This window comes from Sebastes fasciatus, chromosome 3 (genome assembly GCF_043250625.1).
Source record: "Sebastes fasciatus isolate fSebFas1 chromosome 3, fSebFas1.pri, whole genome shotgun sequence".
Taxonomy (NCBI): Eukaryota; Metazoa; Chordata; class Actinopteri; order Perciformes; family Sebastidae; genus Sebastes; species Sebastes fasciatus.
The window spans coordinates 25685774-25711203 of NC_133797.1; the positions used below are offsets into that span (position 1 = coordinate 25685774).

Sequence of the window (25430 nt, forward strand, 5' to 3'; positions counted from 1 at the left end):
ATGTAAATAAGTCTTATTGTGTCATTGACATGTTACAGATATGTGTGACGTCTCTCTTGAGTCAAATAAAATAAACTCTTCTGGTTAAAGTAAATCTGAGGCACCTTAAAGTTTCAACATAATAAAGATAAGAAACACCTTTTAACATGCCTTACTCCTCCCACCTGTTAGGTATATCACCACCTTTGCTCCATATTAACCAGAGAGAACCTGGTATTTCCCAATAACCGTGTAAATCAGAGGGAGGAAACAAATCAACAGAGCTGCAGAGAGGCGGAGCAACACTAGAAAGACCAGGGCTTCAACGTCACACTCAAGAAATGAGAGTGAAGTTTGTCAGAGTGGCAGCCACGCAAGTCTCTGTTTCTCTCTAAAAGAAAATTCAAACTGAGTTCATCAGGTGTTTCTCATCAACACAGCAGAGTCTCTGCCAAACACTGGTGAGTACAGCTGATAATATTTACACTTTCAACAACCAGGATTAACACAAAACTTCAGCTCTACTCAGGCAGGAAGTTTCACTCTTTTCATTTCATACTGAACTATGGCTGTTTGTCTTCAGGTCCACTAAACAGTAGCCCACTTTAACAGCTTTAAACAGTCTCTCTGTGTCAGTTCTAAGACTTAAGTAACTTTTAACTGAGTCTTGGTGGTTTGGAGTTTAGTTTCACTCCTACTTTCCTGCTATTATTACTGTTTACTGATCGCTTCCTACATACTGCTTCCTCTATTTCCTCTAGCTGTTTCATATTAAAAGCTTCCCAGCAGACAACCAGCAGGAGGCTTTTAATGTGAAGCAGCTATAGAGGAAATACAATGTGTTTGTCATCAAGTAAGCAGAGCTTTGTTAGCAGTGTTATTCTTCAATAGAAATTGGTCTACACAACATGTTATGGATATATTAGGTGACATTTTGTCACAGTAGCAAGCTTGAGCTTGTCAACAGGGCTTAAATGGTTTTGGTTGCTCGCGGCTCATTTCAAGTCAAAACACAGGACATATAATTCAAAATTACTTTACCTAATATCATATGTTATACTTAAAAGAACAGTAATCACATTTGCTCATTTTCTTTCACTATTTGTGTAGATATGGCTGCTGCAAACTATCTGCGATCTGAAGATCAGTTTCTGTGCTCCATCTGTCTGGATGTGTTTACTGATCCAGTCACTATACCATGTGGACACAACTTCTGCAAAAACTGCATCAATGAACACTGGAATACTAGTGACAGGTGCCTGTGTCCAATGTGTAAAAAGGTTTTCAACACAAGACCTGAACTGCACGTCAACACTTTCATCTCTGAGATGGTTGTTCAGTTCAGACAGTCAGCTCAACAGAAAACCACCAGCAGCAGCTCAGAACAACAAGTGTCCAAACCAGGAGAAGTTCCCTGTGACGTCTGCACTGGAACCAAACTGAAGGCCCTGAAGTCCTGCCTGGTGTGTCTGGCCTCCTACTGTGAGACTCACCTGGAGCCTCATCTGACAATGTCAGGGCTGAAAAGACATCAGCTGATCGACCCTGTGGAGAACCTGGAAGGCAGGATGTGTGCAAAGCACGATAAACCTCTGGAGCTGTTCTGTAAGACCGACCAGACATGTGTCTGCATGCTCTGTCATGTTGTAGACCACAAGATGCATGATGTCGTTCCTCTGAAAGAAGAATATGAAGGAAAGAAGGCCAAGCTGGGGAAGATAGAGGGTGAAATCCAGCAGATGATCCAGAAGAGACGACTGAAGATTCAGGAGATCAAACACTCAGTTGACCTCAGTGAGGAAGATGCAGACAGAGAGATAGCAGAAGGTGTTCAGGTCTTCACTGCTCTGAAGGAGTCTGTTGAGAGAGGCCAGGCCAATCTCATCGACACGATCAAAGAGAAGCAGAAAACAACAGAAAAACAGGCCGAAGCTTTCATCAAAGAGCTGGAACAGGAAATCTCTGAGCTGTTGAAGAGAAGGGCTGAAGTGGAGCAGCTGAAACGCTCTGAAGACCAACTCCATCTTCTCCAGAGTGTCCAGTCCCTGAAAGCTGCTCCACCCACCAAGGACTGGACAGAGGTCAGCATCCGTCCATCAACATATGAGGGGACTGTGGTGAAAGCTGTGGCTCAGCTGGAGGAGACACTCAGTAAAGAGATGAAGAAGCTGCTTGAAGATGAGCTGAAGAGGGTCCAGCAGTATGCAGTGGATGTGACACTTGATCCTGATACAGCTCATCCTTCTCTCATCCTGTCTGATGATGGGAAACAAGTGAATGATAGTGATGTGGAGAAGAATCTCCCAGACAACCCAGAGAGATTTTCTGATTGTTTATGTGTTTTAGGAAAGCAGAGTTTCTCTTCAGGCAGATTTTACTTTGAGGTTCAAGTTAAAGGAAAGACTGATTGGAATTTAGGAGTGGCCAGAGAGTCGATCAACAGGAAGGGAGTTATCACACTGATCCCTCCGAATGGTTACTGGACTATATGGTTGGGAAATGGAAATGAGTATGAAGCTGATACTAGCCCTCCAGTCAGTCTCTCTCTGAAGTCTCAGCCTCAGAATGTGGGGGTGTTTGTGGATTATGAGGAGGGTCTGGTCTCCTTTTATGACGTAGATGCAACAGCTCTTATCTACTCCTTTACTGGCTGCTGCTTCACTGAGAAACTCTTCCCATACTTCAGTCCTGATCTTAATGATGGTGGTAAAAACTCTACCCCTCTGATCATCTCTCCTGTTGGAGTAAATTAATAACTTATCTTATTTCATGTATTGATTTTTTTTTCATTCAAGGGAACATGTACACATTAATGACAACACGTCAGAGTTTACATCTTATTTTCTACATAGCCAACACATTGATTTGATACATTCATGTCTTCAACCCTGCATCATGACCCTCGTTATGTGGAGAACATCTATTTAAAACCCTGTTAAACCTTGTTTGCCGAGTGGTTACAGCGTATACAATACTGTATAACCTCCATGTCCTGGGTTTGATTCTGGCCTTGAGACCTCTCCGCCCCCCATTTTAACATGATTAAATCCTATTTTAATGTATAATTATTAAATATAAATGTTTATAAAATAAATGTTTATAATAAAGTAATTTTCTATACATTTTGAGGTAAATATTGGGGTAATTTGGCAGTAATTCCAAAGAAATGTCAAATACGTTACTTGCTCATTATTACCTAATTACCATGAAATTTGCAGACCTGTAAAATGAAGTGGTACCAAAACAAAATTGAGATAAGTAAGGCCTATTACATCCCTATAGTGTCTACAGAATACAGTATGTCATTTATTTATAGTGGGCATAAAAAGTTAATGGAGAAAGTTAATTAAGAGAATAGATGCTAATATAATTTTCTATTTTGTGTGAAGTGTGGTATAATTAATTACTGGTCACTTTTTATTTGTTTTGTGAATACTGGTAAGATGGCTATTGAGTCAAAGAAATCTGTAAATATGTGATTGTTAAATAAAAACTTTCAATAAACTACTTGTTGAACACAAAGCCTGAGTAAGCAGTGACTTGAGCACCAAACACTAAACAGAAAAGACTGGTTTACACATAAGTTGTATTTCATGAGAAATACATTGTGTTTCCTGTAATCCACGTTTTTTATCCTACAGTGATGGAGAGCATAATGATGAATGTAAATAATGTCTTCAGAATATTTTCCACCTGGCATGTGTTAGTGCTTCACATGGCTGTTATTTATATACCAGGTTTTATGTGAGAGTTTGTGGTATTGTACCTGTTTGTCTTCCTGTCGCAGAGTGCCGACTCAGTGCAGCTGGCGTTGGAACTGAACGCCACCAAACTGGAGGGCGGGTGAAGAGGTCGGTGAAGAAGGAGAAGCAGAAGAATAAAACTGACTGAGGAGAGATGGTGGATCCAAACAAAGAGTAAAAAGTAAAGTACAGAAGAAGAAACTGACGCCAAAATAGAATAAATAAATAATATTAAAAAATACACCATTTATAACTTTTTACTTGTTGTATCAGATTATATTGTCCGGTGTTCCCGTTATTGGTTTAAAATAAATACGTTCTTTAATTTTGTCAGAATTCGTTGTACAATGGTAGTTCTTTGCTGAATGCAAATCTAATTTTACAGCAAAACTTGTAAATCTGTGTAGTTTCTGAATGCACATCATAAATCAAATTGAAACGGAGACACAGACAGTAGTGATGTGTTGGAGCTCTTTCACTGAGATTCATCTCCGTAAAACATACGAAGAATCACTTCCAGAGACAAATGGATCAGATCAGAACTGTGGTGAGTTCAGACTCTTCGTCCTTTCACTTCTAACATACAAGTAAAACCACAAAGTGCAGTTTTTACATTTCTGTTTGTATACACATTAAACAATCTACACACAATATGTTAATAAGTGAGCTTTAGAGGTGTTGGCAGGTGTGTTTTTAAACTTTAGACAGAGCCAGGCTAGCAGTTTCCCCCTGCTTCCAGTCTTTGTGCTAAGCTACGCTAACCACATCCTGACTGTAGCTTCATATTTAACATACAGACGTGAGTGTTATTGATCTTCTCGTCTAACACTCAGCAAGAAAGCAAATAAACATATTTCCTAAAATGTTGAACTGTTCCATTAATGCTGTTTTCTTTGGGACACGAGTGTATCGCAAAGCATTGTGGGATTCCAGGCAAAGCAGGACTGACCAGCGACGAAAACAATTTGAGTCGAAATGCAGTTATTTCTTTGAAGAAATGATAAAGAAAAAGTGACGCAGTAGTGAAAGAGGAGGTTTAGTCTTGACCTGCTGTGGATGAATCTCTGTGGAGAAGATCTTTACTGTAGTTTCTGGGATGTCTCTCTATCCCTCTGGGAAAACCAGTTGTTTCTAAAACATTTAGAGATATTTCCCTCACTGAAAATTCCTTTTATTTAATAAATAACCACATTCCTTATTTTATTCTGAAATTAATTTATTATTGTTTATTTTATTTCCGTTTTTGCTCAGAGATCTAACTTTGCATCAGGATGTGTTCTACCGGTTAAAAACTTGACAACAAATAAGCTTATTGGTTCAAAGTGAAATAACTGTTGCTGTTGGTGTAAAACAATCCAAGTCCCGCCTCCTCACTCAGGTTAGAGACGCAGTGGAGTGGAAAACACGGAGATTGATGAGAGAGCAGCGGAGAAGCTGGATTTACAGAGTGATATTATTACTACTTATACTTGATATACTACTGAACAGAGAGAAGTAAAACTATATATGAGCCAGTAAGAGCTCCGTCACCTATTGAAGCGACCTGAGAACATCTGAGAGCATCGTTTGATTCTTTTATTTTCTCGGTGCGTTCCAAACATTAAAGCAGCCGCCGCACATGGCAACACGAGTCAAATGCTCTGAGAGCTGGCATAGCGAAATGTTTTGCCACTGAGTTGTATTCTAAAATTATATTTTGTATTTCTTTGGTGATAGAGGCAGAAAGAAATATGTATGTGTAATATGTGTGTGTTATTTACATTGTGTGGACAGAGAGGGATTATTTAGCTGAATTTCATGGGTGATGAGATCAGCTTGATTCTGTTCATCCCTGTGCTGCTTGTGTGCATCAACGCAAGGTGTTAGTGTTGTGACAGGGAAAGTATTCACATTGCCTTACTCACAATATTCACATATAGTGAGTATTTAATGTTTAAACTGTAGGTTGTTTGCATAATAATCTACAACTCAAATGGGTTCACAATTATTAAATAGTCATTTAATAGTGTTGTTTACACTTTACTATTGAGTGGTTTATAATAATAGTGAGGTTGACATATTTCATATGTTAATATTATGATGCAAGTTAATATTGTGATGCAACAGTTATCCTACATTTATGGGTTAAGCATTGAAAAGTTGTATTATATGTTGATATTGATTAAATTAAACTGTACAGTTAAGAGCTTGGATAGATTTGCATATATTGCTATATAAGTCGTGTTATTTTACACAGGCTAGGTTTTCTGGATACCCTTGAACTCCGGATTTGGATTGGAATCTCTCCCTGACGAGGGGGATGGCGAGCTACCCGTGCTGAGCACTTGGATTGAGGAGCGCTTTCAACTTTCATCTGCCTTGCTGTCAGTGTGGTAGGACTGTGAGGAAGGACCTCAAAAGACAATTGGATCTGAACATTTTATTTTGGGGATTACTTTTATTTTTTTAGGGTGCACCCAGTTCAATATACATTTCAAACTGAACAAAACTGAATGCCGGCAGTAATTGTGAATTTATTCTGTGTCAATACAATAATTTTCCTTTAAACTTAATTCTGTGTTCTGCTTACTCATTGTGGTGTCCGATTCCTGTTCATTATTCCTCTCTACGAATCTAAGTTATACTAGTCCAGTGTATACTTATTCATCAGGTGGGTTACATCTCTTTGGTCTCTAAAATTACAGGTACAGAAATGAAGAGCTGCTGGGCACAAAGTCACACAAACTGTTGTAGGATGCTTATTTTAATAATGTTTGGTCACTAGATTGCGAGCGTTGACCCGTGCACAGCGACAAGCACGAAAGCTCAGGATGTTGACCTAATCAAATAAACTCACAAGACAACTTCATAGTTTGTTCACATTTTTTATTTTGTCTTTCCTAAAGAGGATCGTCCTCTTTAAAATGAACAAAAATCACTTTTTAAAAAGTGTTTAGTTGAGACTGAACAGAAAGACGACTGATAACATAAAACAATAAATACTTTGTGAAGCATCCGAGCAGAGAGAAGATTCCTGTTTGTGTCACTTTCTACCACTGATATCATAATAACCATGAAGATGGTTGTCAGACAGTGTAAACCTGGTACATGATGCTGTCAGGATGCGTGCTACACCACCCTGAGGGAAGGAACGGATTCATGTTAACACCCAGTCCAGTTAATGAGAACATACCTAATGATGGTGGAGCGGGGACGGGCTCTTGTAATTCTCTGGCCGTTATGATCCAGATACTCTTTATACCCCAAAACGGGTAATTTAAGTAAAAAAAACAAACACTACTGTCATGGATAAACCAGGAATAAAAAACTAATTCCCTTTAGGACGCCTTGATGGGAAGTGATGGACGTCGGCCGGAGTGATGGAGGCCGAGGCGTTAGCAGGTCGTCATGGAAGGAGGGGTCCACATGAGGAAGAGGAGGGGGAAGGTGGCGGGTGTTTCCTCTCCATCCTCTCATTCTATATCGTCCTCGCTCAGACTCTGTGCACTCACAATACGCTGCAGGACAGAAAGCAGAAAACAAACTGGCTTGTTTTACCTTTTCTTGTTTTATTGATACTGTGTGATTTTAAACTTGTTGTTGTGTCTGTGTGGAGAACACGGCCTCGTTTCAGAAAGCAGGTTTAACAAACTCTAAGCCTAAACCTGAACTCTGAGTTGACTAATCCTGAGGAGGGAAACTCTTGAGTTTTCGCTTTCAGAACAGCTGATCAGAGTCAGTTCAATCAACTCTGAGTAGGTTGAACCTGAACATAAAAAGCCATCATCAATGGAGCTCTGATACTACGATTCACCATGGCAACAGGTCAATAAGAGGCAGAGCCTCCATTTTAATCCAGTGGACGTAGAGATATTAATCAGGGCTGTCAATTGATTAAAATGTTTAATCACAATGAATAGCAAATTAATCATACATTTTTTTATCCATTAAAAATGTATCCTAAAGGGAGATTTGTCAATCATTTAATATTCTTATCAACATGGGAGTGGGCAAATATGCTGCTTTATGCAAATGTATGGATATATTTATTTTTGGATATCAATAACAACACAAAAAAATGACAAATATTGTCCAGAGACCCTCACAGGTACTGCATTTAGCATAACAAATATATGCTCAAATCATAACATGGCAAACTCAAACCCAACAGGCAACAACAGCTGTCAGTGTGTCAGTGTGCTGACTTGACTATGACAAAACATACAAAAAGTTTATAAAATGAGATTTTTTGTTCTAGATTATACTACCCAACACTTTATACAAGTACAAAACTGAACGATTAGTTAATTAGTAGAGCAACAGAATATTAATGGATTCATTATTTTGATGGTTTAAGTCATATTTCATGTAAAAACATTTCATGGTTCCAGCTTCACAGATGTGAAGATTTGCTGTTTTTCCTTTTAATAATGTTAAAGGTGCTATTGAAAACATTGATAACATTCAGCCACTAGATGTCACACTTTCCCTCCTCCGTTCCATTGCTTTCACTTGAATTTAATGGTTGCCAGTTCGTTGCACAACCTGCATATTTTATGGTTGAATGGAATGACTCAGACAGACAGTCATGTCAAGTGATGAATGTTTCGTGGTAGAGTAAAAGTCATTTTGCAACATGTAGCTATAGGCCTACATTAGGTGTATGTTTGTGTGTGTGGCCCTCCGCTGCTGTAGTTTCAACTGGGCGAATCAACTGTTCTAGCGGCGGAGCATCGTAAAACACATTTCAGTCAAAGTCGACACAAACATAATAAAACTCATCATAACCGTCTTTGTTAGTCTTTCCAACAATCACCAACTCTGGTTCAGTCGGCTACCCACAAACCGCTTACAGTGATCACGTCTGTCTGGGTCAAGTTGATCATATAAGCAGATGATTATTTACATTCACTTTTTCCCCTCATCAATCTACACTCAATATGTCATAATGACTGTGAAAACAGGATTTTAGAAATTTGTGATTGTTTTAATTCCAGCTTCAAAATTCATGAGTGATGCAATGAGAAAAAACACTCTTCTTCTTTATTATCATGATATTTTTAGCTCACAATGTTACATATTCCATGTCTGAAAAGGCCTATAGTTAAATTGTATGTATATATATTTTTATTTCCTGATGTTCTGATTTTCTTATTGATGATACAGATTGTATTTGTTGTTTGATTTGATGTCAGTATGTTGCCTTGATATCAATGACCATGATGGAAATAAGTCTTATTGTGTTATTGACATGTTACAGATATGTGTGACGTCTCTCTTGTGTTAAATAAACTAAACTCTTCTGGTTAAAGTAAATCTGAGGCACCTTAAAGTTTCAACATAATAAAGATAAGAAACACCTTTTAACATGCCTTACTCCTCCCAGTTGTTAGGTATATCACCACCTTTGCTCGGCGGAGCAACACTAGAAAAACGAGAGCTTCAACGTCACACTGCAGAAACGAGAATGATGTTTGTCAGAGTGGCAGCCACGCAAGTCTCCGTTTCTCTCTAAAAGAATATTCAAACTGAGTTCATCAGGTGTTTCTCAACAACACAACAGAGTCTCTGCCAAACACTGGTGAGTACAGCTGATAATATTTACACTTTGAACAACCAGGATTAACACAAAACTTCAGCTCTACTCAGGCAGGAAGTTCCACTCTTTTAATTTCATACTGAACTATGACTGTTTGTCTTCAGGTCCTCTAAACAGTAGCCCACTTTAACACCTTTAAACAGTCTCTCTGTATCAGTTCTCAGGACTTTAGTAACTTTTAACTGAGTCTTGGTGGTTTGGAGTTTAGTTTCACTCCTACTTTCCTGCCATTATTACTGTTACTATTACTGTAGAATTTTCTTCAGCTGAACAAAGACAAAACTGAGGTCGTAGTTTTTGGAGCCCAAAAGGAAAGATTAAAGGTTAGTGCTCACCTACAATCTGTGATGTTAAAAAGCTCGGACCAAGCCAGAAACCTTGGTGTAGTGATGGACTCTGACCTGAGCTTTAACAGCCATATAAAGACAATTACAAAGACAGCCTTCTATCACCTGAAGAATATAAGAAGAATTAGAGGACTGATGTCTCAGCAGGATTTGGAAAAACTAGTCCATGCATTTATCTTCAGCCGACTTGACTACTGTAACGGCGTCTTTACTGGTCTTCCTAAAAAATCAATCAAACAGCTGCAGCTGATTCAGAACGCTGCTGCTAGAGTCCTCACTAAGACCAAGAAAGTGGATCACATCAATCCAGTTCTGAAGTCTCTACACTGGCTGCCTGTCTCTCAGAGAATTGATTTCAAAATACTGCTGCTGGTTTACAAAGCACTAAATGGTTTAGGGCCAAAATATATTTCCGATCTTCTGCTGTGTTATGAACCATCCAGACCTCTCAGGTCATCTGGATCAGGTCTGCTTAGTGTCCCCAGGGTCAGAACTAAACATGCAGAAGCAGCATTCAGTTTTTATGCACCAAATATCTGGAACAAGCTCCCAGAAACCTGCAGGACCGCTTCAACTCTGAGCTCTTTTAAAACAAAGCTTAAAACGTTCCTGTTTGCGGCTGCCTTTCATTAAACCAGATAATGATCTGATACTGCACTAGAACTTTTACTCTTTTGTGTTTTACGCTATTTTAGTTTCTATCCTAGCTTTTATTTTTAGCTTGTTTTTATTTTCTAATCTTTAATATTTTAATGTTTTAATGTTTTTATAACTGTTTTAATTATGTCTTAATGTTCTTTTGCACTTTGTCGCAATGTTCTTGATTGTTTCTGTAAAGCACTTTGAATTGCCCTGTTGTTGAAAAGCTGCCTTGCGTTGTTTACTGATCGCTTCCTACATACTGCTTCCTCTATTTCCTCTAGCTGTTTCACATTAAAAGCTTTCCACCAGAGAACCAGCAGGAGGCTTTTAATGTGAAGCAGCTATAGAGGAAATACAATGTGTTTGTCATCAAGTAAGCAGAGCTTTGTTAGCAGTGTTATTCAATACAAATTGGTCTACACAACATGTTATAGATATATTAGGTGCCATTTTACCAGAGTAGCAAGCTTGAGCTTGTTAACACGGCTTAAATGGTTTTAGTTGCTCGCGGCTCATTGCAAGTCAAAACACAGGATATATAATTCAAAATTAATTTACCTAATACCATATGTTATACTTAAAAGAACAGTAATCACATTTGTTTGTTTCTTTTCTTTCACTATGTGTGTAGACATGGCTGCTGCAAACTATCTGCGATCTGAAGATCAGTTTCTGTGCTCCATCTGTCTGGATGTGTTCACTGATCCAGTCTGTACATCATGTGGACACAACTTCTGCAAAAACTGCATCAATGAACACTGGAATACTAGTGACAGGTACCTGTGTCCGATGTGTAAAAAGGTTTTCAACACAAGACCTGAGCTGCACGTCAACACTTTCATCTCTGAGATGGTTGTTCAGTTCAGACAGTCAGCTCAACAGAAAACCAGCAGCAGCTCAGAGCAACAAGTGTCCATACCAGGAGAAGTTCCCTGTGACGTCTGCACAGGAACCAAACTGAAGGCCCTGAAGTCCTGCCTGGTGTGTCTGGCCTCCTACTGTGAGACTCACCTGGAGCCTCATCTGACAATGTCAGGCCTGAAAAGACATCAGCTGATCGACCCTGTGGAGAACCTGGAAGACAGGATGTGTACGAAGCACGATAAACCTCTGGAGCTGTTCTGTAAGACCGACCAGACATGTGTCTGCATGCTCTGCCTCGTTTTAGACCACAAGACACATGAGTTTGTTCCTCTGAAAGAAGAATATGAAGGAAAGAAGGCCGAGCTGGGGAAGACAGAGGCTGAAATCCAGCAGATGATCCAGAAGAGACGACTGAAGATTCAGGAGATCAAACACTCAGTTGACCTCAGTGAGGAAAATGCAGACAGAGAGATAGCAGAAGGTGTTCAGGTCTTCACTGCTCTGAAGGAGTCTGTTAAGATAGGCCAGGCCAATCTCATCAACACGATCAAAGAGAAGCAGAAAACAACAGCAAAACAGGCCGAAGCTTTCATCAAAGAGCTGGAACAGGAAATCTCTGAGCTGACGAAGAGAAGGGCTGAAGTGGAGCAGCTCTCACGCTCTGAAGACCAACTCCATCTTCTCCAGAGTGTCCAGTCCCTGAAAGCTGCTCCACCCACCAAGGACTGGACAGAGGTCAGCGTCCGTACAGCATCATATAAGGGGACTGTGGTGAAAGCTGTGGCTCAGCTGGAGGAGACACTCAGTAAAGAGATGAAGAAGCTGCTTGAAGCTGAGCTGAAGAGGGTCCAGCAGTATTCAGTGGATGTGACTCTTGATCCTGATACAGCTCATCCTGATCTCATCCTGTCTGATGATGGGAAACAAGTCAGTCTTGGTGATGTGAGAAAGAATCTCCCAAACAACCCAGAGAGATTTTCTAAATGTGCTTGTTTTTTAGGAAAGCAGAGTTTCTCTTCAGGCAGATTTTACTTTGAGGTTCAAGTTAAAGGAAAGACTAACTGGTACTTCGGAGTGGCCAGAGAGTCGATCAACAGGAAGGGAGTCATCAGGCTGAGCCCTCTGAATGGTTACCGGACTATATGTTTGAAAAATGGAAATGAGTACAAAGCTCTTCATGTCCCTCCAGTCAGTCTCTCTCTGGAGTCTCGGCCTCAGAAGGTGGGGGTGTTTGTGGATTATGAGGAGGGTCTGGTCTCCTTTTATGACGTAGATGCTGCAGCTCTTATCTACTCCTTTACTGGCTGCTGCTTCACTGAGAAACTCTTCCCATTCTTCTGTCCTGGTGTTAATGATGGTGGTAAAAACTCTGCCCCTCTGATCATCTCTCCTGTCAATCAAGCTGAGTAGACTGATGATATTTAAATGAAAAGGTTCACTGTCATATAACAGAACAAATATACATATTCAGTGGCAATATACAATGTAAACCTGTTGTCTTCAGAATTAATCGTCAGGGCTGTTTTTCTGACACCATGAAAAGTCGACTGTTTAGAGATACGTGGTTCTCACAGGACAGCGACGCTACAAACATATGATGATCTCATAGACCATGATGCATTGCTGTAGATTAATCTAGCCAACAGTATATAAAGGAGTTAAAATTAGCACAACCTTAAACATCTTCAGCAGTAAAATGCAGCATACACATTAATGCAGTAGTAAATATTAATCCAGAAAAATCTGATATAATAGTAAAACACTGACAGGGAACATTTTACTGCACAATCAATATTTTTATTTTTCATACGTTAAGTAAATGTTTCTGATAAAGACAACCACTCAGCTTCAAAAAGTTACTCTTGTGTGCTCTTTCTATGAGCAATTAAGAGCTGAATAAATTAGCTAATTAATTTATCACTCAACAGAAAAATTAATCTGCAAATATTAATCAATTAATTGTTTATGTAATTTTTTAAAGTAAAAATTTCAAATATTCACAGATTCCAGCCTCTCAAATGTGAATATTTGCTGGTTTCTGAGTCTTTTATCAAATTAAACCAAATATCTTTGGATAATTATAAATCATAATGGGCATTTCTGACTTTTTTTGTGATATTTTATGCACCAAGAGATTAATCAATAATGAAAATAATTGTTAGTTGCAGCATTAGAGCTTTAATTCTGTTTTATAGGCCTACATCTTTTCAGCTGTTGTTGGGTTTTGAACATTTAATTATCATTAAGTGAATGATTGATGGTCTTTATTTTTACTAGTTATTCAGTCATCCGGTTATTGAGTTTTAATGTCTTATATGCATTTATGTTGTTATTCATTTAATCAGTCATCACTGCAATAAAATCCTATGCAGAAGAAGAAACTTTTTGTGTGAGTGTTTTATTTTGAAACTGGAGTCTTGTCCACAAAGTCACAAAGGTTTTCACAGGTTGGATGTGTTTCTCAACTGTGGCCACTAGATGTGAGCATTACAACACACATCAGAGGGAGGAGAGTTTGTTAAAGGCATGCACAGACTGCACACACCACTCAACTTCCTGGTCTGATTCAGCAACAACTAATAGGAATGAAGCAAATACAAGAATTACATGAGAAGGTTAGAACATTACAGGACAAACAGAGAGCTGAAATCTGGACAGACAGTATGACTGTTGCAGAGCTGTAGAGGACTGTAAAGTGGCTGCTGGTTTCTGCTGACCCTAAGATGTATTCTTACATGTGGGATTGACTTTTATTTTGTGAAAACTATCCTGGTGGTTGCAGGAAAAAGAAGATAGAAGAAGTATAAAAAGTCTCCCTAAAGATTAAACGTATCTTGTGCCAAATATCTGTAACTATACTGAAGGTATTCTGTCTAACCCTGAAGGAGGAAACACAACCTCACAAACAGAGCTGCTGTAAGAGGTGGAGCAACACTGGAAGGAGGAGAGCTTCAACGTCACATTACAGAAATGAAACTGCATGTTTGTCAGAGAGCTGCAGTCGAGACAAGTCTCTGTGTTTCTGTCTAAAGAAATATTAAACTGAGTTCATCAGGTCTTTCTCAACAACAACAGACTCAAATACTGGTGAGTGCAGCTGATAATATTTACTGTGTTTCAACAACCAGCATTAACACAAAACTTACAGCTCTAACCAAACAGGAAGTTACACTCTTAATTTCATATTTACCAGTGTTGGTACTCTCTTATTCACATGTTGTGTGTATCTGCCGGTATCAGCAATCTCTTGCAACTTATTCCTATTTATTCATTATTTCTTTAAGCATGTTAAACTGTGTCAGTCATAATCAGCTGTGATTTTATTGCTATATATACTTGGGCTATATGCATCTTCTATAGTAGGCCTATAATACTCCAATAATATTCACACTGTAACATTACAGGGTTAAGTTGGTGTGTTTGTATATAGTGTTATTACTTAAAGTGCTTTCCTGTGTTATTTGTAGCCTTCAGCATCTCTCTATAATATATTATAGGATGTCTATAGGCTGGAATCAACAGCAGCCAGACAGACAGGCAGGTATACGTGCAGAGCTGAGGTGTGTGAGCTCTTCATTCAGGTTTTAGGAGCAGAGTCCCAGTCAGGATGCTCCTACATATTATACAGAGACACATTATGAATTTATACGGTGAATAAAAGATACTAGGAGATATTGGGTTTGGGGGTCTTCCCTGAGAAAATTTGAAGGTTTTTGACTTAAAACTAAAAATTTTACATCATTATGGACCATTATTATTACTAGTTAAATGATTATTTTTATTATTTATCACAGCCTTCATCTGAACATTTAATTATTCTGGAAATATTTGTTCTGTAAAATCATATTCTATAAATTAGAAGAGTAGATTCAGAAAAATTTTAATGTTTCATTAATTATATTTGTTCACAAATAAAAAAAAAAAAAGTTATGCCAAACACTTCACTAATTATTTTACAAAAAGGATGTGAACATGATATGGAGAGGGCAGAGGAGAGTACAGGCAGCTTGTGAGAAGTCACAGTAAGCCAAGGAGTAAAATGTAGAAGTGCCGGTACGGTGTACCGCTGCGTACCGGCCCACTTCGAACACTGATAATGACACTTGTCAGATAGACATCTCAGTTAAATGAAACATACCTATAAATTCAAAATAATGTTTCTAAATATTGCAGCAATCATGCTTTGATATTTGTTTCATACAAATGATTGATACATGTGAATCAAAACATTTTATAATACTTTCACTTTTGTTCTCAGTGTGTTGACATGGCTGCTGCCAGCAATCTGCTATCTGAAGATCAGTTTCTGTGCTCCATCTGTCTGGATGTGTTCACTGATCCAGTCGCTATACCATGTGGACACAACTTCTGCAAAAACTGCATCACTGAACACTGGAATACTAGTGACAGGTGCCAGTGTCCCATGTGTAAAAAGGTTTTCAACACAAGACCTGAGCTGCACGTCAACACCTTCATCTCTGAGATGGTTGTTCAGTTCAGACAGTCAGCTCAACAGAAAACCAGCAGCAGCTCAGAGCAACAAGTGTCCAAACCAGGAGAAGTTCCCTGTGACGTCTGCACTGGAACCAAACTGAAGGCCCTGAAGTCCTGCCTGGTGTGTCTGGCCTCCTACTGTGAGACTCACCTGGAGCCTCATCTGACAGCTTCACGTCTGAAAAGACATCAGCTGATCGAGCCTGTGGAGAACCTGGAAGACAGGATGTGTACGAAGCACGATAAACCTCTGGAGCTGTTCTGTAAGACCGACAAGACATGTGTCTGCATGCTCTGCCCCGTTTTAGACCACAAGACACATGAGTTTGTTCCTCTGAAAGAAGAATATGAAGGAAAGAAGGCCGAGCTGGGGAAGACAGAGGCTGAAATCCAGCAGATGATCCAGAAGAGACGACTGAAGATTCAGGAGATCAAACACTCAGTCGACCTCAGTGAGGAAGATGCAGACAGAGAGATAGCAGAAGGTGTTCAGGTCTTCACTGCTCTGAAGGAGTCTGTTAAGATAGGCCAGGCCAATCTCATCAACACGATCAAAGAGAAGCAGAAAACAACAGAAAAACAGGCCGAAGCTTTCATCAAAGAGCTGGAACAGGAAATCTCTGAGCTGAAGAAGAGATGGACTGAAGTGGAGCAGCTCTCAAGGTCTGAAGACCATCTCCATCTTCTCCAGAGTTTCCAGTCCATGAAAGCTGCTCCACCCACCAAGGACTGGACAGAGGTCAGCGTCCCTCCATCATATGAGGGGATTGTGAGGAGAGCTGTGGCTCAGCTGGAGGAGACACTCAGTAAAGAGATGAAGAAGCTGCTTGAAGATGAGCTGAAGAGGGTCCAGCGGTATGCGGTGGATGTAACTCTTGATCCTGATACAGCTCATCCTATGCTCATCCTGTCTGATGATGGGAAACAAGTGAATCATGGTGATGTGAGGAAGAATGTCCCAAACAACCCAGAGAGATTTTCTAATTGTGTTAGTGTTTTAGGAAAGCAGAGTTTCTCTTCAGGCAGATTTTACTTTGAGGTTCAAGTTAAAAGAAAGACTAAATGGAATTTAGGAGTGGCCAGAGAGTCAATCAACAGGAAGGGAAGGATCACTCTGAGACCTCAGAATGGTTACTGGACTATATGGTTGACAAATGGAAAAGAGTATGAAGCTCTTGATGTCCCTTCAGTCCTTCTCTCTCTGAAGTCTCAGCCTCAGAAGGTGGGGGTGTTTGTGGATTATGAGGAGGGTCTGGTCTCCTTTTATGACGTAGATGCTGCAGCTCTTATCTACTCCTTTACTGGCTGCTGCTTCACTGAGAAACTCCTCCCATACTTCGGTCCTGAACTTAATGAAGGTGGTGAAAACTCTGCCCCTCTGATCATCTCTCCTGTCAGAGTAATTAAATAACTAATCTTATTTCATGTATTGATTTTTTTTTCATTCAAGGGAACATGTACACATTAATGGCAACACATTAGAGTTTATATCTTATTTTCTACATAGCCAACACATTGACTTGATGCATTCATGTCTTCAACCCTGCATCATGACCCTCGTTATGTGGAGAATATCTATTTAAAACCCTGTTAAACCTTGGTAGCTGAATGGTTACAGCGTATACAATACTGTATAGCCACCATGTCCCGGATTTTAATTCCGGCCTTGGTACCTCTCCGCCCCCCCACTTTTACACTGTCCTCAAATAAAGGTGAAAGTGACCCAAAAATCTTTAAAAAAAAAAAAAAGGCAACACTTCATTTTAAAGGTCTGCAAATTACATGGTAATTAGGTGATAATTAGCAAGTAACCTATTTGAAATTTCTTTGGAATTATTGCCAAATTACCCCAATATTTACCTCAAAATGTATCGAAAATTACTTTATTATAAACATTATCTAATGATTATATTCCGCTATTTCCGAATTTATTTAATACATTTCCAGGAAAAGAATACAAAGTTAATTGATTCGCTTTATTTCCATGTCTGCTGATAAATATATAATAATTAGTAACTAACTTATTTGAAATTTCTTTAAAAACTCCCTGAATCATGACATTAGCTACCAGGTTACATTTGTGTAGACAATAAGTCACATGATGGTGAGATTTGTGTCTGATCAGAAATGTCTTCTATTAGTTTGGGTTTTCCACCTCCAATGAAGAGCAGCACACAGCCGCTTCTCAAGCCTTAGGGCCCTATTTCAACCATTATATGCTCTTTTAGCGTATAATTATTAAATATAAATGTTTATCAAATAAATGTTTATTATAAAGTAATTTTCAATACATTTTGAGGTAAATATTGGGGTAATTTGGCAGTAATTCCAAAGAAATTTCAAATAGGTTACTTGCTAATTATCACCTAATTACCATGACATTTGCAGACCTGTAAAATGAAATGCTACCAAAACAAAGTTAAGGTAAGTAAGGCCTATTACATCCCTATAGTGTCTACAGAATACAGTATGTCATTTATTTATAGTGAGCATAAAAAGCTAATGGTGAAAATTATTTTGTTTTGTGAATACTGGTATGATGGCTATTGAGTCAAAGAAATCTGTAAATATGTGATTGTTAAATAAAAACTGTCAATAAACTAGTTGTTGAACACAAAGCCTGAGTAAGCAGTGACTTGAGCACCAAACACTAAACAGAAAAGCCTGGTTTACATATAAGCTTTATTTCATGAGAAATACATTGTGCTTCCTGTAATCCACATTTTTTATCCTACAGTGATGGAGAGCATAATGATGAATGTAAATGTCTTCAGAATATTTTCCACCTGGCATGTGTTAGTGCTTCACATGTCTGTTATTTATATACCAGGTTTTATGTGAGAGTTTGTGGTATTGTACCTGTTTGTCTTCCTGTCGCAGAGCGCCGACTCAGACGTTGGAACTGAACGCCATCAAACTGGAGGGCGGGTGAAGAGGTCGGTGAAGAAGGAGAAGCAGCAGAATAAAACTGACTGAGGAGAGATGGTGGATCCAAACAAAGAGTAAAAAGTAAAGGACAGATGAAGAAACTGAATAATATAAAAAATACACCATTTATAACTTTTTACTTGTTGTATCAGATTATATTTTCTGGTGTTCCCGTTATTGTGTTTAAATAAATACGTTCTTTAATTTTGTCAGAATTCATTGTACAATGGTAGTTCTTTGCTGAATGTAAATCTAATTTTCCAGCAAAACTTGTAAATCTGTGTAGTTTCTAAATGCACATCATAAATCAAATTAAAACGGAGACACAGACAGTAGTGATGTGTTGGAGCTCTTTCACTGAGATTCATCTCTGTAACACATACGGAGAATCACTTCCAGAGACAAATGGATCAGATCAGAACTGTGGTGAGTTCAGACTCTTCGTCCTTTCACTTCTAACATACAACTAAAACCACAAAGTGTAGTTTTTACATTTCTGTTTGTATACACATTAAACAATCTACACACATTATGTTAATAAGTGAGCTTTAGAGGTGTTGGCAGGTGTGTTTTTAAACTTTAGACTTTAGGCTAGCAGTTTCCCCCTGCTTCCAGTGTTTATGCTAAGCTAGGCTAACCACATCCTGACTGTAGCTTCATATTTAACATACAGACATGAGTGTTATTGATCTTCTCGTCTAACACTCAGCAAAAAAGCGAATAAACATATTTCCTAAAATGTTGAACTGTTCCATTAATGCTGTTTTCTTTGGGACACAAGTGTATTGCAAAGCATTGTGGGATTCCAGGCAAAGCAGGACTGACCAGCGACGAAAACAATTTGAGTCATAACGCAGTTATTTCTTTGAAGAAATGATAAAGAAAAAGTGACGCAGTAGTGAAACAGGAAGTTTAGTCTTGACCTGCTGTGGATGAATCTCTGTGGAGGAGAAGATCTTTACTGTAGTTTCTGGGACGTCTCTTTGGTCTCTATAATTACAGGTACAGAAATGAAGAGCTGCTGGGCACAAAGTCACACAAACTGTTGTAGGATGCTTATTTTAATAATGTTTAGTCACTAGATTGCGAGCGTTGACCCGTGCACAGCGACAAGAACGAAAGCTCAGGATGTTGACATAATCAAATAAACTCACAAGACAACTTCATAGTTCGTTCACATTTTTTATTTTGTTTTTCCTAAAGAGGATCGTCCTCTTTAAAATGAACAAAAATCACTTTTTAAAAAGTGTTTAGTTGAGACTGAACAGAAAGACGACTGATAACATAAAACAATAAATACTTTGTGAAGCATCCGAGCAGAGAGAAGATTCCTGTTTGTGTCACTTTCTACGACTGATATCATAATAACCATGAAGATGGTTGTCAGACAGTGTAAACCTGGTACATGATGCTGTCAGGATGCGTGCTACACCACCCTGAGGGAAGGAACGGATTCATGTTAACACCCAGTCCAGTTAATGAGAACATACCTAATGATGGTGGAGCGGGGACGGGCTCTTGTAATTCTCTGGCCGTTATGATCCAGATACTCTTTATACCCCAAAACGGGTAATTTAAGTAAAACAAACAAACACTACTGTCATGGATAAACCAGGAATAAAAAACTAATTCCCTTTAGGACGCCTTGATGGGAAGTGATGGACGTCGGCCGGAGTGATGGAGGCCGAGGCGTTAGCAGGTGGTCATGGAAGGAGGGGTCCACATGAGGAAGAGGAGGGGGAAGGTGGCGGGTGTTTCCTCTCGATCCTCTCATTCTATATCGTCCTCGCTCAGACTCTGTGCACTCACAATACGCTGCAGGACAGAAAGCAGAGAACAAACTGGCTTGTTTTACCTTTTCTTGTTTTATTGATACTGTATGATTTTAAACTTGTTGTGTCTGTGTGGAGAACACGGCCTCGTTTCAGAAAGCAGGTTTAACAAACTCTAAACCTAAACCTGAACTCTGAGTTGACTAATCCTGAGGAGGGAAACTCTTTTGAGTTTTTGGTTTCAGAACAACTGATCAGAGTCAGTTCAATCAACTCTGAGTAGGTTGAACCTGAACATAAAAAGCCATCATCAATGGAGCTCTGATACTACGATTCACCATGGCAACAGGTCAATAAGAGGCAGAGCCTCCATTTTAATCCAGTGGACGTAGAGATATTAATCAGGGCTGTCAAACGATTACAATATTTAATCGCAATGAATAGCAAATTAATCATAAATTTTTTTATCGATTAAAAATGTATCCTAAAGGGAGAATTTTCAATCATTTAATACTCTTATCAACATGGGAGTGGGCAAATATGCTGCTTTATGCAAATGTATGGATATATTTATTTTTAGATCTCAATTAACAACACAAAACAATGACAAATATTGTCCAGAAACCCTCACAGGTACTGCATTTAGCATAAGAAAAAATGCTCAAATCATAACATGGCAAACTGAAACCCAACAGGCAACACCAGCTGTCAGTGTGTCAGTGTGCTGACTTGACTATGACAAAACATACAAAAAGTTTATAAAATATGATTTTTTGTTCTAGATTATACTACCCAACACTTTATACAAGTACAAACTGAACGATTATTTAATTAGTAGAGCAACAGAAAATGAATGGATTCATTATTTTGATGGTTTGAGTCATATTTCATGTAAAAAAAACATTTCATGGTTCCAGCTTCACAGAGTTGAATATTTGTTGTTTTTCCTTTTAATAATGTTAAAGGTGCTATTGAAAACATTGATAACATTCAGCCACTAGATGTCACACTTTCCCTCCTCCGCTCCATTGCTTTCACCTGAATTTAATGGTTGCCAGTTCGTTGCACAACCTGCATATTTTATGGTCGAATGGAATGACTCAGACAGACAGTCATGTCAAGTGATGAATGTTTCGTGGTAGAGTAAAAGTCATTTTGCAACATGTAGCTATAGGCCTACATTAGGTGTATGTTTGTGTGTGTGGCCCTCGGCTGCTGTAGTTTCAACTGGGCGAATCAACTGTTCTAGCGGCGGAGCATCGTAAAACACACTTCAGTCAAAGTCGACACAAACAAAATAAAACTCATCAAAACCGTCTTTGTTAGTCTTTCCAACAATCACCAACTCTGGTTCAGTCTGCTACCAACAAACCGCTTACAGTGATCACGTCTGTCTGGGTCAAATTGATCATATAAGCAGATGATTATTTACATTCACTTTTCCCCTCATCAATCTACACTCAATATGTCATAATGACAGAGAAAACAGTATTTTAGAAATTTGTGATTGTTTTAATTCCAGCTTCAAAGTCCATGAGTGATGCAATGAGAAAAAACACTCTTCTTATTTTTTATCATGATATTTTTAACTCACAATGTTACATATTCCATGTCTGAAAAGGCCTATAGTTAAATTGTATGTATATACATTTTTATTTCCTGATGTTCTGATTTTCTTGTTGATGATACAGATTGTATTTGTTGTTTGATTTGATGGCAGTATGTTGCCTTGATATTAATGACCATGATGTAAATAAGTCTTATTGTGTTATTGACATGTTACAGATATGTGTGACGTCTCTCTTGTGTCAAATAAAATAAACTCTTCTGGTTAAAGTAAATCTGAGGCACCTTAAAGTTTCAACATAATAAAGATAAGAAAGACCTTTTAACATGCCTTACTCCTCCCACCTGTTAGGTATATCACCTTTGCTCCATATTAACCAGAGAGAACCACGTATTTCCCAATAACCGTGTAAATCAGAGGGAGGAAATAAACCAACAGAGCTGCAGTGAGAGGCGGAGCAACACTAGAAAAAACAGAGCTTCAACGTCACACTGCAGAAACGAAAGTGAAGTTTGTCAGAGTGGCAGCCACGCAAGTCTCTGTTTCTCTCTAAAAGAAAATTCAAACTGAGTTCATCAGGTGTTTCTCAACAACACAGCAGAGTTTCTGCCAAACACTGGTGAGTACAGCTGATAATATTTACACTTTGAACAACCAGGATTAACACAAAACTTCAACTCTACTCAGGCAGGAAGTTCCACTCTTTTCATTTCATACTGAACTATGACTGTTTGTCTTCAGGTCCTCTAAACAGTAACCCACTTTAACAGCATTAAACAGTCTCTCTGTGTCAGTTCGCAGGACTTAAGTAACTTTTAACTGAGTCTTGGTGGTTTGGAGTTTAGTTTCACTCCTACTTTCCTGCTATTATTACTGTTTACTGATCGCTTCCTACATACTGCTTCCTCTATTTCCTCTAGCTGTTTCATATTAAAAGCTTTCCACCAGAGAATCAGCAGGAGGCTTTTAATGTGAAGCAGCTATAGAGGAAATACAATGTGTTTGTCATCAAGTAAGCAGAGCTTTGTTAGCACTGTTATTCTTCAATAGAAATTGGTCTACACAACATGTTATGGATATATTAGGGGCCATTTTGCCAGAGTAGCAAGCTTGAGCTTGTCAACACGGCTTAAATGGTTTTGGTTGCTCGCGGCTCATTGCAAGTCAAAACACAGGATATATAATTCAAAATTACTTTACCTAATATCATATGTTATACTTAAAAGTACAGTAATCACATTTGTGTCTTTTCTTTCACTATGTGTGTAGACATGGCTGCTGCCAGCAATCTGCAATCTGAAGATCAGTTTCTGTGCTCCATCTGTCTGGATGTGTTCACTGATCCAGTCAGTACACCATGTGGACACAACTTCTGCAAAAACTGCATCAATGAACACTGGAATACCAGTGACAGGTGCCAGTGTCCGATGTGTAAAAAGGTTTTCAACACAAGACCTGAGCTGCACGTCAACACATTCATCGCTGAGATGGTTGTTCAGTTCAGACAGTCAGCTCAACAGAAAGACAGCAGCAGCAGCTCAGAGCAACAAGTGTCCAAATCAGGAGAAGTTACCTGTGACGTCTGCACAGGAACCAAACTGAAGGCCCTGAAGTCCTGCCTGGTGTGTCTGGCCTCCTACTGTGAGACTCACCTGGAGCCTCATCTGACAATGTCAGGCCTGAAAAGACATCAGCTGATCGACCCTGTGGAGAACCTGGAAGACAGGATGTGTACGAAGCACGATAAACCTCTGGAGCTGTTCTGTAAGACTGACCTGACATGTATCTGCATGCTCTGTCATGTTCTAGACCACAAGATGCATGATGTTGTTCCTCTGAAAGAAGAATATGAAGGAAAGAAGGCCGAGCTGGGGAAGACAGAGGCTGAAATCCAGCAGATGATCCAGAAGAGACGACTGAAGATTCAGGAGATCAAACACTCAGTTGACCTCAGTGAGGAAGATGCAGACAGAGAGATAGCAGAAGGTGTTCAGGTCTTCACTGCTCTGAAGGAGTCTGTTGAGAGAGGCCAGGCCAATCTCATCAACAAGATCAAAGAGAAGCAGAAAACAACAGAAAAACAGGCCAAAGCTTTCATCAAAGAGCTGGAACAGGAAATCTCTGAGCTGACAAAGAGAAGGACTGTAGTGGAGCAGCTCTCACGCTCTGAAGACCAACTCCATCTTCTCCAGAGTGTCCAGTCCCTGAAAGCTGCTCCAACCACCAAGGACTGGACAGAGGTCAGCGTCCATCCATCATATGAGGGGACTGTGGTGAAAGCTGTGGCTCAGCTGGAGGAGACACTCAGTAAAGAGATGAAGATGTTAGTCGCTAAGTCAGAGCTGAAGTGGGTCCAGCAGTATGCAGTAGATGTGACTCTTGATCCTGATACAGCATATCCTCAACTCATCCTGTCTGATGATGGGAAACAAGTACATCCTGGTAAGGTAAAGAAGAATCTCCCAGACAACCCAGAGAGATTTTCCAATTCTGTTGTTGTTTTGGGAAAGCAGAGTTTCTCTTCAGGCAGATTTTACTTTGAGGTTCAAGTTAAAGGAAAGACTAAATGGTCTTTAGGAGTGGCCAGAAAGTCGATCAACAGGAAGGGAAGCATCACAGTGAGCCCTGAGGACGGTTACTGGACTATATGGTTGAGAAATGGAAATGAGTACAAAGCTCGTACTGGGCCGTCAGTCAGTCTCTCTCTGAAGTCTCGGCCTCAGAAGGTGGGGGTGTTTGTGGATTATGAGGAGGGTCTGGTCTCCTTTTATGACGTAGATGCTGCAGCTCTTATCTACTCCTTTACTGGCTGCTGCTTCACTGAGAAACTCTTCCCATACTTCTGTCCTGGTCTTAATGATGCTGGTAAAAACTCTGCCCCTCTGATCATCTCTCCTGTTGGAGTAAATTAATAACTAATCTCATTTCATATATTCATTTTTTTTTTCATTCAAGATTTTCCACTTCCGATGAAGAGCAGCGCACAGCTGCTTATCAAGCCTAAAGGCCCTATTTTAACGATTATATCCTATTTTAGCGTATAATTATTAAATATAAATGTTTATAATAAAGTAATTTTCTATACATTTTGAGGTAAATATTGGGGTAATTTGGCAGTAATTCCAAAGAAATTTCAAATAGGTTACTTGCTAATTATCACCTAATTACCATGACATTTGCAGACCTGTAAAATGAAATGCTACCAAAACAAAGTTAAGGTAAGTAAGGCCTATTACATCCCTATAGTGTCTACAGAATAAAGTATGTCATTTATTTATGGTGGGCATAAAAAGTTAATGGTGAAAGTTAATTAAGAGAATAGATGCGAATAGAATTTTCTATTTTGTGTGAAATGTGGTATAATTAATTACTGGTCACTTTTTATTTGTTTGGTGAATACTGGTAAGATGGCTATTGAGTCAAAGAAATCTGTAAATATGTGATTGTTAAATAAAAACTGTAAATAAACTAGTTGTTGAACACAAAGCCTGAGTAAGCAGTGACTTGAGCACCAAA

General features: G+C 39.0%; 4 protein-coding genes across 5 annotated transcripts; all 4 read left to right on the forward strand.

Moving 5' to 3' along the window:
* Window positions 1-306: 306 nt before the first annotated feature.
* LOC141764563 (E3 ubiquitin-protein ligase TRIM21-like) lies at window positions 307-3501 on the forward strand. Its single transcript, XM_074629866.1, has 2 exons — window positions 307-440; window positions 1090-3501. Exon 2 carries the CDS (start codon window positions 1092-1094, stop codon window positions 2730-2732), a length of 1641 nt encoding a protein of 546 aa, XP_074485967.1. The 5' UTR covers window positions 307-440; window positions 1090-1091; the 3' UTR covers window positions 2733-3501.
* A 7411-nt stretch (window positions 3502-10912) lies between these two features.
* On the forward strand, window positions 10913-13517 carry LOC141765322 (E3 ubiquitin-protein ligase TRIM21-like). Its single transcript, XM_074631391.1, has one exon. The coding sequence runs from the start codon at window positions 10923-10925 to the stop codon at window positions 12561-12563; it is 1641 nt and encodes a 546-aa protein (XP_074487492.1). The 5' UTR covers window positions 10913-10922; the 3' UTR covers window positions 12564-13517.
* Window positions 13518-15417: 1900 nt separating this feature from the next.
* On the forward strand, window positions 15418-17269 carry LOC141765323 (E3 ubiquitin-protein ligase TRIM21-like). Of its 2 annotated transcripts, XM_074631393.1 has the most exons (2): window positions 15421-15647; window positions 15684-17269. In XM_074631393.1, exons 1-2 carry the CDS (start codon window positions 15421-15423, stop codon window positions 17056-17058), a joined length of 1602 nt encoding a protein of 533 aa, XP_074487494.1. In that variant the 3' UTR covers window positions 17059-17269. The 2 variants fall into 2 exon arrangements, with proteins under 2 accessions (XP_074487495.1, XP_074487494.1); XM_074631394.1 differs by having other exon boundaries at window positions 15418-17269.
* A 5130-nt stretch (window positions 17270-22399) lies between these two features.
* LOC141764562 (E3 ubiquitin-protein ligase TRIM21-like) lies at window positions 22400-24893 on the forward strand. Its single transcript, XM_074629864.1, has 2 exons — window positions 22400-22533; window positions 23184-24893. Exon 2 carries the CDS (start codon window positions 23186-23188, stop codon window positions 24824-24826), a length of 1641 nt encoding a protein of 546 aa, XP_074485965.1. The 5' UTR covers window positions 22400-22533; window positions 23184-23185; the 3' UTR covers window positions 24827-24893.
* The last annotated feature ends 537 nt before the right edge of the window (window positions 24894-25430 follow it).

What these genes read in the sequence shown, in the direction of transcription:
- LOC141764563 (XM_074629866.1), top strand. Translation starts at nt 1,092, where the DNA reads ATGGCTGCTGCAAACTATCTGCGATCTGAAGATCAGTTTCTGTGCTCC.
- LOC141765322 (XM_074631391.1), top strand. Translation starts at nt 10,923, where the DNA reads ATGGCTGCTGCAAACTATCTGCGATCTGAAGATCAGTTTCTGTGCTCC.
- LOC141765323 (XM_074631394.1), top strand. Translation starts at nt 15,421, where the DNA reads ATGGCTGCTGCCAGCAATCTGCTATCTGAAGATCAGTTTCTGTGCTCC.
- LOC141764562 (XM_074629864.1), top strand. Translation starts at nt 23,186, where the DNA reads ATGGCTGCTGCCAGCAATCTGCAATCTGAAGATCAGTTTCTGTGCTCC.